This window comes from Macaca nemestrina, chromosome 11, assembly GCF_043159975.1.
Source record: "Macaca nemestrina isolate mMacNem1 chromosome 11, mMacNem.hap1, whole genome shotgun sequence".
Classification (NCBI taxonomy): Eukaryota; Metazoa; Chordata; class Mammalia; order Primates; family Cercopithecidae; genus Macaca; species Macaca nemestrina.
Genome location: NC_092135.1, coordinates 65858236 through 65871341, shown reverse-complemented (window position 1 = coordinate 65871341; position 13106 = coordinate 65858236). Strand labels below are relative to the sequence as shown.

Here is a 13106-nt window from a genome sequence, read left to right as displayed (position 1 = left end):
TTTCTTACTACTTTCTACTTATAAATTTTCTACTTGAAACCCTTTTCTCAAAATACTTATATGTCTACTATTTTATCTTAAATTTTTTTATCTTAAAAAATTCAGATAACTTTTCAATATCTAACTACTGAAGCAGCAGATAATTTTACTCATAAAAAAAATGAAAACGACAAACAGGATATTCTCCCATAATTTCTTCAGCAGTAACTTCTCCTTCCCTAAGCAGTAGCCCTTATTTGACTTTCAGGACTTTATACTTCAGGTGTGGATATGGAAAAAGTAAGTTTTAAGTTTCCATCTACATTACCTTTTGATAATTCTGTTCATTAGCAGTACCCTGAGCCAGTGGAGTAAGCAGGAAAAGCTGACTTCTCTACTGGGGTATCAGATAGATCATTACATCGTGGAGAACAAGGACAGATCTCCAGTGAATCCAGCTAATACTGAAAACATATCTACAGCACTGAGCTCCAACCGGACAGCCTCTAGTCTAGTGCTTGACCCTGTTCAGCGAACTTGGCTATTATTCAAGGTGGCACTTCCCTGGTTTGACAGATCATTGTGCTCTGAAAGCCTTAAAACATGCGCTTGAGTTGTAGAGGTTATCCACGGTATTTTGTTGCCTTGATAAAAATGGGTTCAGAGAATTGAGTGAATTTATAGGACAGGGGTTCAAATGTGCTGACCTTCTATTTCCAGAGAAAGGTTTGTTTTTTTTTGTTTTTTGTTTTTTGTTTTTTCTCCCCACTACCTCTCCTCTTTGTTTTGTACTGCCCTCTCCTGGCTGATACATTTCTTAGTAATGAATATTTAGAGAAGCCAAGTGGCAGAAACACTGGGGGTTGCTATCATTTCTACTTTCCATTAGAAAGTAATTTCAGATTTTATTATATGAAATGCGGAGTTGACATATAGTGATTAATTCAGATGTGCATAGATACAATATTGCTGAAATAATATCAGTTGTTGTAGAAAATATCTGTAAGAGTAATTTGGTCATTTATATGGACTTTGCAATGTTTATGAAAGAAATGATTTTGCAATTTATTGCATCATTAGTCAAATTTTCTGAGTCACTGATGTGAAAATCCAGTGTTACTAGAAATAATTTGAACACTTTCTCTCTATGTTTGTGTTTTACAGTGGCTGCTAATTTACAGAAGATTGTAGATGATCCCAAAGCTTTAAAAACATTGACATTTAAGTTGGTAAGTGGAAAGTTATGGAAAGAAGGAGGTAATATTTTGCCATGCTGTGCCAGCAGGGAATAATAATCTAGTTTAATAACCTACTCTGTAATTTTGCTGCTGTTGTTTTCTTTTAGAATCAATTTTTGCATTTGGAAACATTTGACTCTGCAACATTAGGGAACATTTTCTGACTGTAACTGGAAATTTCCTCTTCTATGAGCATAGCTTTTTCTTTTATCATCACACCTTTGACTAAGAGTGGCCATGTGAGAAGCCTAGATCATTTTGCTTACAGTTTGTATCGCAACTTGACCATTAAGACAAAATTACACTGAATTCAAAGCAACACTCTTAATAAAGCTTTCCTAAGACAAAAGCCAAGTGGTTCTAACTTTTAAAAATAGAGGCTGATTGTTGTAGAAATGGTTTAGGTAATTGGAAGCAATTGTAGAACAACTTAAGGCTGGCGAGCAAAGACACAACATTTTACTTCCACATTTCAAATCACAGTAGCAGATTTTTGTAGAAAGGAGATATTTCAACAGTTATTCTGCACTAGTAGATTTTAAACTTAAGTACTAGGTGGCCACAGAGATACAGAGTACTGGACATCCTGGGTGGTCAGAAATGGAGAGAAATCCAGATAGTCCAAAGTGACCATTTTCCAAAAAGTTTAGCAAACAGTACATTAAGGCACATTTTAAAAATCACAAGTTAATTTTATGAAAGGCTGGTCAGAATCCCAGAAGCAATTTTAGATCTAGATGGCCAACACTTTGCTGTGCACAACATACATTGATGATCTTTTTTATATTTGTGAAATTAAATGGAAAATGTGGGTGACCAAAAATGCTAAATGATTAGTTACAGTAAATGTGAGCCTAGTGCTAATTAACTTTCTGGGTCTTGCTTCCCATCTAATTTTAGATAGCTAGGCTGTGTGATAAAAGAAAAACACAAAGATTTTCACAGAAAAGATATATCTGAAAGAATTCTTTTTGCTTTGATAAGAAAGTAACATTTTATTCAGATGTAGAGTGCTAGGTTAACAAATGGGAAAATCCCTCTTCTAGTTTGGGATGACACTGTCGCCTCTTAATGTGTGTGTGTGTGTGTGTGTGTTTTAGTATGAGAGTATATTGATAAGAAAATGGCATCCTGTGTCAGTATTTCAAGCCAATGTATGTCCCTTTATTCATTTTTTTAATACCACCTCCAGAACATTTTCCTAATTTCTTACATGCAAACAGAGATAAGAGTCTGAAACTCTCATGCAGGACTTTTCTTATTTTATTATGAAAGAGGAACAGTAACCCTGGCCCTTTCCTACTACTGAAGATTTTGTGAAAACAGCCGCTGTACAGTCTCTAGGTAAACCATAAGAATAATGTAAAACTCTCCCTCATCTCCTAATCGGCTTATATGTTTCTTAAATTCTCTCTGGATTCTGTCCTCTTCCCTGCATCTCCATTTCCTGCACCCAAGCAGGATTCTGTCATCTTCAGAAACTAATCTTCCTGCCACCAATTTGCCAGCTTTTGGCTCTGTTTACCACCCTGTGGCTGTAGCCAGAGTAATCCTCCTACAATCCCAAAATGTAGCAGACACAGTGTGTCCTCTGCCCTATTGTAAACCACATACCTGGGACATGGCTAATGAAACCTGGTCTGCCCCCACCCCTCCAGCTCTCCTGCTTTCCCATTATCTCTGGTAGCAGGCCCATTTCACATCTCAGGAACCCCAGGCTCTCTGGGGTTGCTTTGCCCAGAATCACACAGTGATCACACAGATCCTGAGTCTGGAAGCTGCAGACTCACCCCTGGTCTAGCCACAAAGCCCATGCTGTCAACAGCCATTCATTCTTGGAGGCAGACCCCTGCGGCCTTAGGGTTGTACAGTTTTCTGTCATTTTGTAGATTCCTCCTTTTGGATGACCGGGTACATTTACATTGGCTGGGACTGAATCTACATTGGCTGAGACTGAATCTCCTTTGTACCTTCAGCAGATTGAGTAATAGTGGCCTGTCAGGCACAGGAGAGTTTTAGAAACAATTCCATATATGTTTTCCTTCCCATTACAGCTTGAAAATGTAGTAGTGTGGTATTCACAGTAAATGGAAATTGATAGTTTATTCTCGCCAAAGATAAAGATGTTAAAGAAAACCAAACTCACGAGGGACCTTATTTCTGTCACTTAACTTTCTGTCCAGCCCTTGTTAAGCCCCAGGAGGGTTTCTCTGTAGCTATCAGCTGCCAGCCGGTTTGAGATCGACTTGACAGAGCTAATTTGAACTGGTTTTTGGCCTGATCTTGCGTAGGACGCTAACATCTCGATAAACTGCAGAGATTCAAATGCATTTACCCTCATTCATCAACTTGGTTATTTTATTCAGGAATAAAAGATCAAAGCATTTTAGCAGCGTTTTTCCTCATAAGCTGCTGCTGCGCATGGTCCCTTTATCTCTCAGCTGTTTATCATTATTTTAATCTCAGTGCCTTTCATTACTTTTTAAAGGAAAATGTCAGGGGCCTGAAAATTATCTAAAGAACAGCAGTGTCATGATACTGTGGTTCTTTACCTCCCTGCACAGTGGTTTCACTCGGGAGCGCTGGGACACTTTAAACATTGAATGCCTAAGGCCGCAGGGGTCTGCCTCCAGGAATGAATGGTTGTTGAGAGCATGGGCTTTGAGTCTAGACCAGCGGTGAGTCTGCAGCTTCCACTGTGTGATCCTGGGCAAATTAACCCCAGAGAGCCTGGCGTTCCCAAGATGTGAAATGGGTCCTGTTGTAGGACCTAGTGTCTGGGTCCTACAACAGATACTCTGATTTAATTGCTCTTGGTGCAGCCTGGGCTGTGGGAATATTAAAAGGACTTCATGGTGGTTCCAGTGTTCAGCAAACCCTGAGAAGCATTCCACAGGGAGATTAATAAGTAGGATTTCCATTGTTGGTATGGCCAGGGGCTGGGAGATCAGATTCTTCTCTTCACTTTTAACAAAGTGGTTTGGGCATAGAGGGCATTTCAGCTCAACTATTATGTGCTCTGAGTTTGATGTATTAGTACTGTTTTATTGTTGTAAGCCTTGAGACAGGTCTTTATTTTTAAGCCATTTTTGAATGGACGACTGGGCAGTTTTGTAAGTAGGTGAATCTTCCTGCTTTCAATGTGGAATTTTTGAAATTGCATTAGAAAAAACATGAAATAAGATACATTTAATTTGCCCTTGAAGACAGAATACAAATTTTGAGAACATGTAATTAACATCTAATTGGTACACATTAACATAAGCATTATAGGTTTTAGTTACTGAAGTTTAATAGTACTATATGTATTGCAGACAGAAATTTCATAAGCATTTTCACAGTGACTAAAGGGGCTTCTTTTTAGAGGTTCTCAGCTTCTGCATAATTGGAGGCTGCATGACTAAGGCAACATTTTGCAAAGTGCAGGTAAAGTTAAGCCTGAAATGGGGTAAAAACTCCCTAAGCGTTTTAACTTTCTCCTCCTACTGAAGGGGTAGAAAAGTGAGACAAAGATCTTCAAGGAAACTTCCAGTTCCAGAAGGTCCACGTGGCAGCTTTGTCCCTCCTACTCCCAGCCTAAAAGAGTGGCTGTCCACATGTGGCCCCGAGACTGACGGTGTCAGCTTCCCTTGGGAACTGGATTACAATGTAAATTCTAGGACCCCCATCTCAGGACTAAGGAATGAGAATCTCTTGTGGGGTGGGACACTGGAATCCGTTTTAACAAGCCCTCCAGGTGATTCTGATGCAGGCTGAAGTTTGAGAACCAGTGCTTTAAAGGAAACTTGTAGTTTCACACTGGGAAGCACTGGGATAGACCGGTGGTTCTCAGACTCTATGGTGGGGGCCACCTCAGACTCTCCTGGTGATTCCAAAGTGCACCCGCATTTGGGGTGGAGGCATTCCTTGTCAGTGACGCCAGGCAACCATAACTTCAGCTCCTCTGTGGGGTGCAGGCCACACCTGCTGTCATGGCAGGAGGGGTGAGGAGGTGGGTGTTCAGGAATCAGAATACACCCTGAGTGAAGCGTGCATGGTGTCATACACTGTCACACTAGCTCCCTGATAATGTATACATTTTCCTTTGGTAGGGGGGTCAAACTGTTACCTCTGCCTTCTTAGGGATTTTTGGCTGGGCCTGGAAGTAAACTGACATAAAACAGATTAACAGGAGAAAAGCATACATATTTATTTAATCTAAGTTTTATATGACCTGAGAAGCCTCATAAAGAAATGAAGACCCTGTTAGAATTGAGCACATATACTGAGTTGGACAAAGCAGTAAATGATGAAAGGGGCAAGGCAGTGGGGGGGCTGGGATGAGGGTTCATTGTGGAGAAGTGACTAGGAACATGAGGATGAGTTTAACAAGGTTTGTTTGTATAGATGTCTGTCAGGGACTTTGGCTCCCCACCTCTGGTGATCAGAATATCTTTCTTCTTCCAGGTGCAGGGAGGAAACCTACCACATGGGAGTTTTAACTCCTGCTTTTAGGAAAGTCAGAGGGCCCTTCCTGCATCTGTTGCTGTTGTTATAAGTGTCTTTAACTCAAAACAATGAAATAGAAGAGTGGCATATTTTGGGATAGCACATTCTGAAGCATGGGCCTCAAACTTCTGAGTTTCCCTGAGCCCTTCTAGGTGACCCTGGATGTCAAAACTCTTTGTGACTTGCCTTTTCCACTGTGTTGATGTTGGTGTAAAGCCATGGTGGGTAAAACTGGTAATGTCAGCACACATGCAGCGACATCAGACTGCACTGATAGTCATTGTGTTCCTCAAAGCCAGGCACTGTCACTCACTGTGAAAAAGCAAAGCCAGTTTCACTTGAGAATTTTCCTAACAAGGCAGGAAACATTACTGACTTCATTGAATTTCAGCTACAGGACACATCTTTTCAGTGTTCAGCGTGATGAAGTGGGAGTCACTCCGTCATTATCCGGGTGTACATTGACAGGCTCCAGGAAAAGCACTTGTGAGATTGTTTGGTTTAAGCTTACCTACATACTTTTTCTGTCTTCATGAAACATCATTTTTACTTGAAAGAATAGCTGACAAACTGTGGTTATTCAGACTCAGATATTTGGCAGACTTTTTTTCAAAATGAAGAAAGTAAGACTGACACTTAAAAAAAAAAAAAAAGAAAACTGATGGCCGGGCACGGTTGCTCACACCTTTACGTTATCCCAGTAGTTTGGGAGGCCGAGGCAGGCGGATCACGAGGTCAGGAGATCGAGATCATCCTGGCTAACATGGTGAAACCTCATCTCTACTAAAAATAAAAAAAAAAATTAGCTGGGCGTGGGGGCGGGCACCTGTAGTCCCAGCTGCTCGGGAGGCTGAGGTAGGAGAATCACTTGAACCTAGGAGGCGGAGGTTGCAGTAAGTTGAGATCGCAGTACTGCACTCCAGCCTGGGTGACAGAGCGAGACTCTGTCTCAAAAAATATAAATAAATAAACAAATCTGACAATATTTGTTGTTGATAATAAATTCAAGCTTTCAAGCAAAAATAGGATTTTGGAAAACTTGTATTGCTACTGTAAGCTTGACAGTAATCCAGTATTTAGACTTTTCTGATGAGATTGGTGATGGGTGTTATTAATGAATATGATTTGTTGACATTGTGTAATGAATTGTTCATATTGTATAATGAAACACGTCAACCATTTAGAAGATCTGCATAAGTCAGTGATGCTTAAAGTCATGCATGGGTAAAAGATCCACTCAAAGTGCAAGGTAGACCAATAGATTTTAAGGTAACAGGGTACGAAAATACTGTGGTTTCAGAGTGTACATTGCAACTTACATTAAAGAAACTGTCACTTGGCAAGTTCTAGTGCAGTAACAAATGATATCCACAACTATTTGGAAAAGCTATCAAAATAATCTTCCCTCTTTCATACATATTTGTATGAGGCTGGATTTTTTTTTGTGTGTGTGTACTTTCAGGTAAACAGCATAGAACAGTAGATTGAATACAGAAGTAGGTATGAGAATCCAGCTGTCTTTTATTAAGCAAGACATTAAAGAGGAAATGTAAAAAGTCATGCCACTCTTTGAGTTTTCTTGCAGTGGGTAGGGGGACTATGGTTATTTTTCATAAAGATTTTATTTATGTTTGTATGTAATCAGTTTATTATTGTTAAGTTTAATGAATTAGTAAAGGAATATTTTTTAAATGTTTTAGTTTTAAGATAGTATAACCTATGTAAGCCTATTTTATGTTTTTAAATATACTGTTTATATTATTACTTTAATATCGACATAGTTTCAAATAATATGTTTAAAATACTTTTTAAATCTCTCAGTTTTAATTTCTAAGACCAGTCAGTCTAACGAGTATAACCCACATAAGCAGATACTTTTTGGACTCCTCAATAATTCTTAAGAGGATCAAGAGAGCCTGAGAACCCAAAGTTTGAACATTGCTGTTTTGAAGGGTCATTGGTTCCTTTCTCTGAATTTCAGAGTCATTTGCATATCACCCTCATTTGTGCTTTGCAGGCTGAGAGAGCCCTGGACTCAGCAGTGAGAGCCCAGGTAGCAGAGGAAGGAGGGCTGAGCGCCTTGAAGCAAACAGCCAAAGGTCTTGGCCAGGAGACAGACATTTCAGTGTAGCTATGGGAGGCACTGAGGACCCAGGGTGGGTAGGGACTTCGTGAAGACTCCTTCTGTGATGTTCTCACCATAACCACTGGTTTATCACCTACCCTAGTAAGTTCTCATTTCCATTACTCTTCACAAGAAAGGATTTAATATTCTCATTTCTAGTCAGTTCAACCACTATTGGGTACTGTAGTTTTATTCCAGTCATTTTAACCTCCTGATATTCACATTGCCAAATTTCTGATGAAGCTTTGAGTACATTGGTGTATTTCACATTTGGCAATCTGACCTTCTTGTCACCACCAGCAGCCGTAATTTGTCTTTGGATGTTTGTCAGTTGCCTGTTAATTACACAGTTGTCTGCCATTATTCAGTGGGTTGAGTAAATGATGTTAACAAGAGCTACACATGAGAGAAGGGAAGATTTAGGAAGGTAGATAAAGAAACAGTGATAACACAAGGAGAAAATGGATAGGGAAGGTGAATATTACAGTGTCAGTGTGACACCACCAGAAATACCTCAGCGAAAATGCCCTTTACGCCTGTACTACTTTGTTGAAGGTGATAAGAAGAAGAGCATTTCAGACCTCATTGCCACTGCCAACACAAACAATGACAATTTTACTTCACTGAATATCTTATCTGTCAAATGAAACCAGAGATATCACTGGATAGGTACAAAGTAAATTCCTTTCTTTAAATACTGATTAATATTTTTATCCTTTAGGCTAGTGACTTTTTTACATAAGCATAACTACTTACATAGATAGAATGTTATTTTAAAGACAATCATTTGAAAATATTCAAGGTACAAACATTATAGTTAGCTGCTTATTTAATAGAAAATGCTAGAGTTGATGCTGGTACATTGTGAACAGTACAGTTCACAAAACAATACAGTACGTAATCTAAATGTATACAAGCAGTGCTAAGCAGGTTAATTGTGGTGATTGGAAAGCCCACTTTTCCATGGGAAACTGATTGTTGTGACAATAATTTAGCTGGAATTAGGCTCTGAAAAGGATTGTATGATCCTTTGGTAATTAATTGCCCATTCCCAGTCATTCATCATACTTTTTTCTCCCCTCCTTGTTGTTCTTATGTAATGTCCAATTCTGATTTATGTACTGTAGGATGAGAGGCAGCTTAGAATGGTGATCTGAGGAGAGAGAGAAAGAGAGAGAGAGAGAGAGTCTCTCTAAAAGCAAGGGGGAGAGGTCAGAAAGAAATGAAAATAACTTATTAATTAGGACCAGTGAGAGGTTTGAAGGGCAATGGCTTCTTTCTTTTTGAGACGGAGTCTCGCTCTGTCGCCAGGCTGGAGTGCAGTGGCGCGATCTCGGCTCACTGCAAGCTCTGCCTCCTGGATTCAAGTGATTCCCCTGCCTCAACCCTCAGGCTCCCGAGTAGCTGGCACTACAGGCGTGTGCCACCAAGCCTGACTAATTTTTTATATTTTAGTAGAGACGGGGTTTCACCGTGTTGGCCAGGATGGTCTCAATCTCCTGACCTCATGATCCGCCTGCCTCGGCCTCCCAGAGTACTGGGGTTACAGGCGTGAGCCACCACACCCAGCCAGGGCAATGGCTTCTTTCCAGTTCTTTCTGATTTTGAAGTAAGAAAAATAAAGTATTTGACACACCATAATTTTGGCCAATTTTAGGCAATTAATATGTCTGAAAATATTACAAACAAAATTCTTTTATAATTGTTATAATACCTTTCCCTGTAAAATTTATTCACTGGTATTTATATAGCAGTTCTCTCTAATGAGCCCATCCCAGTACTTGGTGATGCCTTTTTTCTGGCAAGTTTTATAGAAGAGATAAGTTTGGTAAAAACTAAATTACTCCTGAGTGACCTGTTAGATCTCTTCTGCTTATTTTCATGTTGTTTTCAGAATGATTACTAAGGTGATTTAGTTAGAAAGTATATTTAAAATAATTTTATCTAGTTGTTGAAAAATTTGTTTGTGGTTTCTTAGCAGTGGTGTTTCATTGACTGTTCCAAAACTTCCAGCCTGGGCATGGTATTTTAATGGATAACAAATCCCTTCCCACCTCTGTTCCGTACTTCATAGCATGATCTGGCCACAATGCTGACAGCACTTAGCTTCCAGGAGTCATTCAAGAGAGTGGCTGGCGTCTCTCTTCTGGAAGAAATGGGACACATGGTCCCATACCAACTGTGCCTTTGCTTAGATCTGCCGTCACAGGAACAAGACGTTAACAACCGGCGGCAGCAGCAGCAAACCAGCACTGAGGCTTTCTTTTTCCCTTTCCAGGCGTCTGGCTGTGATGGGTCGGAGATTCCTGACGAAGTGAAGCTGATTGGGTTTGCTCAGTTGAGTGTCAGCTGATGTATGTCCCTTGATGTCACCCTGATCTGTCATGTCCCACCCCCTCCACACACTCCCTTCAACCCTCCCTCTTTCTGCCCATTTCTTCCCACCCCCTCACTCCCATTTCCCAGCAAAATCAGAAGATTGTGAAGAGGCCAGCTTCAACGAAATTGGATAAAAAAATAATTTTTTAAAACTTACAACACTCCGAGTTCTGCTTTATTCTCTAGCAATCCACAGTACAAGAACAAGCAAATGCCACAGCTGCACGACTGTTGCTAATTTTTCCAAAGGCTATTTAATATTCTTAGCAATCAATTTGGATATCCCTTAAGTGAAAAGAATCTGAAATACACTCAGGTGGTCTTATTTATTGGCAACAAAAGGAATTTTCTATCCAGAAGCCTATTTCTCCTTTCATTGTCGTTATTTCTGTTATAATACTTTAATTGTACATCTGACAATACTGCCTCTTTTATGTTGTATTTAGAAATTAATATACTTATAAAATTAAGATTTATTAGCCAAACTTGAATTCTAGTTTTAAAACTGACTGTGAATTTTATTTTTCATATATTTATGCATTACACACCTTAGCTATAAGAAAAAAAGGGTTTTGAATATATGCTTCTTGCAGTTAATCTCGTTATTTAAACAAAAAGTTTTGGGTCTATCTTTGGAGTATTTGTAACTTCTAAATTTTGAAATGACTGAATTAGGAATTTGGATGCTTATTCTTTTAGTTTGTTTGCCTAAAAGCCAATTTACAATCTGACTGTCTCTTGGGAGAGGGAGGTGCCTTGCAAACTTTCACATTAAGAACGTGCCTGAGGCTGCTTTACTCTGGAATAGTCTCAGATCTAAAATTTCCTCTATATAAGGTGGCATATGTTACGTTTTGCTTCATTGGACCGTTTAGAATCCTATGTAAAATGTTGCCATTCTGTTAGATTGCTAACTATATACCCATCTCTGATTTGGCTCTCCTTAAGTGATAGGATTTGTTATTCTAAAGGTGATAAACTTGAAAATATCAGAATCTGAGTTTTACTTGAGATTTTGCAGAATACCCAGCTGGAGTGAAAATTGAAAGGGTTTTGTGCAATGACTAAAAGGTAAAACGCTGTTAAGGTTCAAGAATAAATACTTTCAACCCAAGTAGCCCTCTGCTTGACTATATATTATGGAACTAGTAAACCTTAGGATTTTGAAAATTGGAGTCTAATCTTTCAGGGAGGTGGGCTCCCAGGATGGTACCATTGCTCTTTCCTAGCTAACCCTAGATATGGCAGCTCTTTAATGTACTTTAAAAAGCAAATATATATTACTAAGGAAAAAAAGTTATTTATAATTGCCTTGTCATAATTGTTAAGGTGTTCTAGAGCCATTTGCATACAATTTAATGTAATTTCATTCCATTCTATTGTTTACACAATGATTACTCAAAGATGACTGCAAAGGTAAAAGGAAAATAAAAGTGTATTGCACAACGAGATTGTTTTGCATTGTTTCATTCCTCCTTTAGATATAATCTGCATTACTGCATTGGCATCTAGCACTTCCATAAAATGCCTAGTAAAAGTTAACTAGTGAAAGTGCCCTAGAGGCAGAGTAAGGAGGCATCATGCGTCCAGTACAGAATTGGGTTGACAAGTAACTTGAATTAGCATGAGGAGAGAATGAAAGGCAAACATTTCTACTCCATGTAGACAGATGGTCTTGGAATTAAAACCCCTATAGGGCTATAGGGAACAAGAGAGAGTAATTCCTTCCAGCCACTTCGTTCATTTTAGTGCTGTTAGTCCCTGAGGCTCAGAGTGGTTGAATGACTTGTCCAAGGCCCTTTACAGGACTACTTGCAGAGGTAAACTTCCCAGGATCCTGGTTTCCTGACATTCAGAGCATGTTCTTTACACTCTTCTGTACAACTTGTGGGTGAAAAGACCCTCATCTTCTAAGAGGATAAAATGTACATGAATAACTGAAGGACTTTGCAACATGGAGACTAGTCAAAAATCAAAATTGGAGTCTAATCTTTCAAGGGGGTGGACTCCCGGGATGGTGCCGTTGCTCTTTCCTAGCTAACCCTAGATATGGTAGCTCTTTAGTGTACTTTAAAAAGTAAATATATATTACTAAATATATATTACTAAGGAAAAGTTATTTATAACTGCCTTGTCATAATTGTTATATCATTTAATATCTGTATTTAAACATGGTTACAAATATCATTTAATGTCTGTATTAAATTTCCACCCATATTTTCGTATCCATCCTAATGGCATTTGAGGTAGTTTGCATACATTCATACAATAGGATAGAGATGTAAAAATGCATAAAGAAATTAGGATGAAGGGACAATAAGAACTGGCTTACAAGATGAATGCAAGGATAAAGTTAGTACGTAAAAATCACCACGAGGGCCTACACGTGGACTAGAGCTTCCTACCCACCATACTACCTTAATTCCCAACTATACAGAGCAATCTATGAATTCAGTATAATCCTTATCAAAATTTTAAAATTGTATTACCCACAGAAATATGAAAAATAATCCTAACATTTGTATGGAACCACAAAATACCCGAATAACCAAAGCAATCTTGAGGAAAAAGAGCAAAACTAGAAGCATCACTTCCTGATTTCAAATTACATTATAAAGTTATAGTAATCAAAACAGCATGGTACTGGTATAAAAACAGACCAGTAGGACAGAATAGAGTCCAGAAATAAACCCACACATGTATGGCAATTTTTGACATGAGTGCCAAAAATATACAATGGGAAAAGGACAGTCTCTTCAGCAAATTTTGTTGGGAAAACTGTATATCCACTTGCAAAACAATGAAATTGGACCCTTATCTTACAACAGACACACAAATCAGCTCAAAATGGATTAAAGACATTATAAGACATGAAACTATAAAACTTCTAGAAGAAA

The 13106-nt window shown here is 38.8% G+C and overlaps 1 protein-coding gene across 3 annotated transcripts in view; it reads left to right on the top strand.

The window, feature by feature from the left end:
- The window catches only part of LOC105483292 (serine/threonine kinase 39), a 293955-nt gene extending 282295 nt beyond the window's left edge, over positions 1-11660 (top strand). For 2 of the 3 annotated variants that reach the window (XM_011744080.2, XM_011744081.2), the window contains exons 17-18: positions 1144-1208; positions 10109-11660. In XM_011744080.2, the coding sequence (XP_011742382.2) occupies positions 1144-1208; positions 10109-10183 (140 nt within the window). In that variant the 3' untranslated portion in view covers positions 10184-11660. Of the gene's footprint in view, positions 1-1143; positions 1209-10108 lie in introns of those variants that run through there. The other variant, XR_988152.3, reaches the window with a different exon arrangement.
- The last annotated feature ends 1446 nt before the right edge of the window (positions 11661-13106 follow it).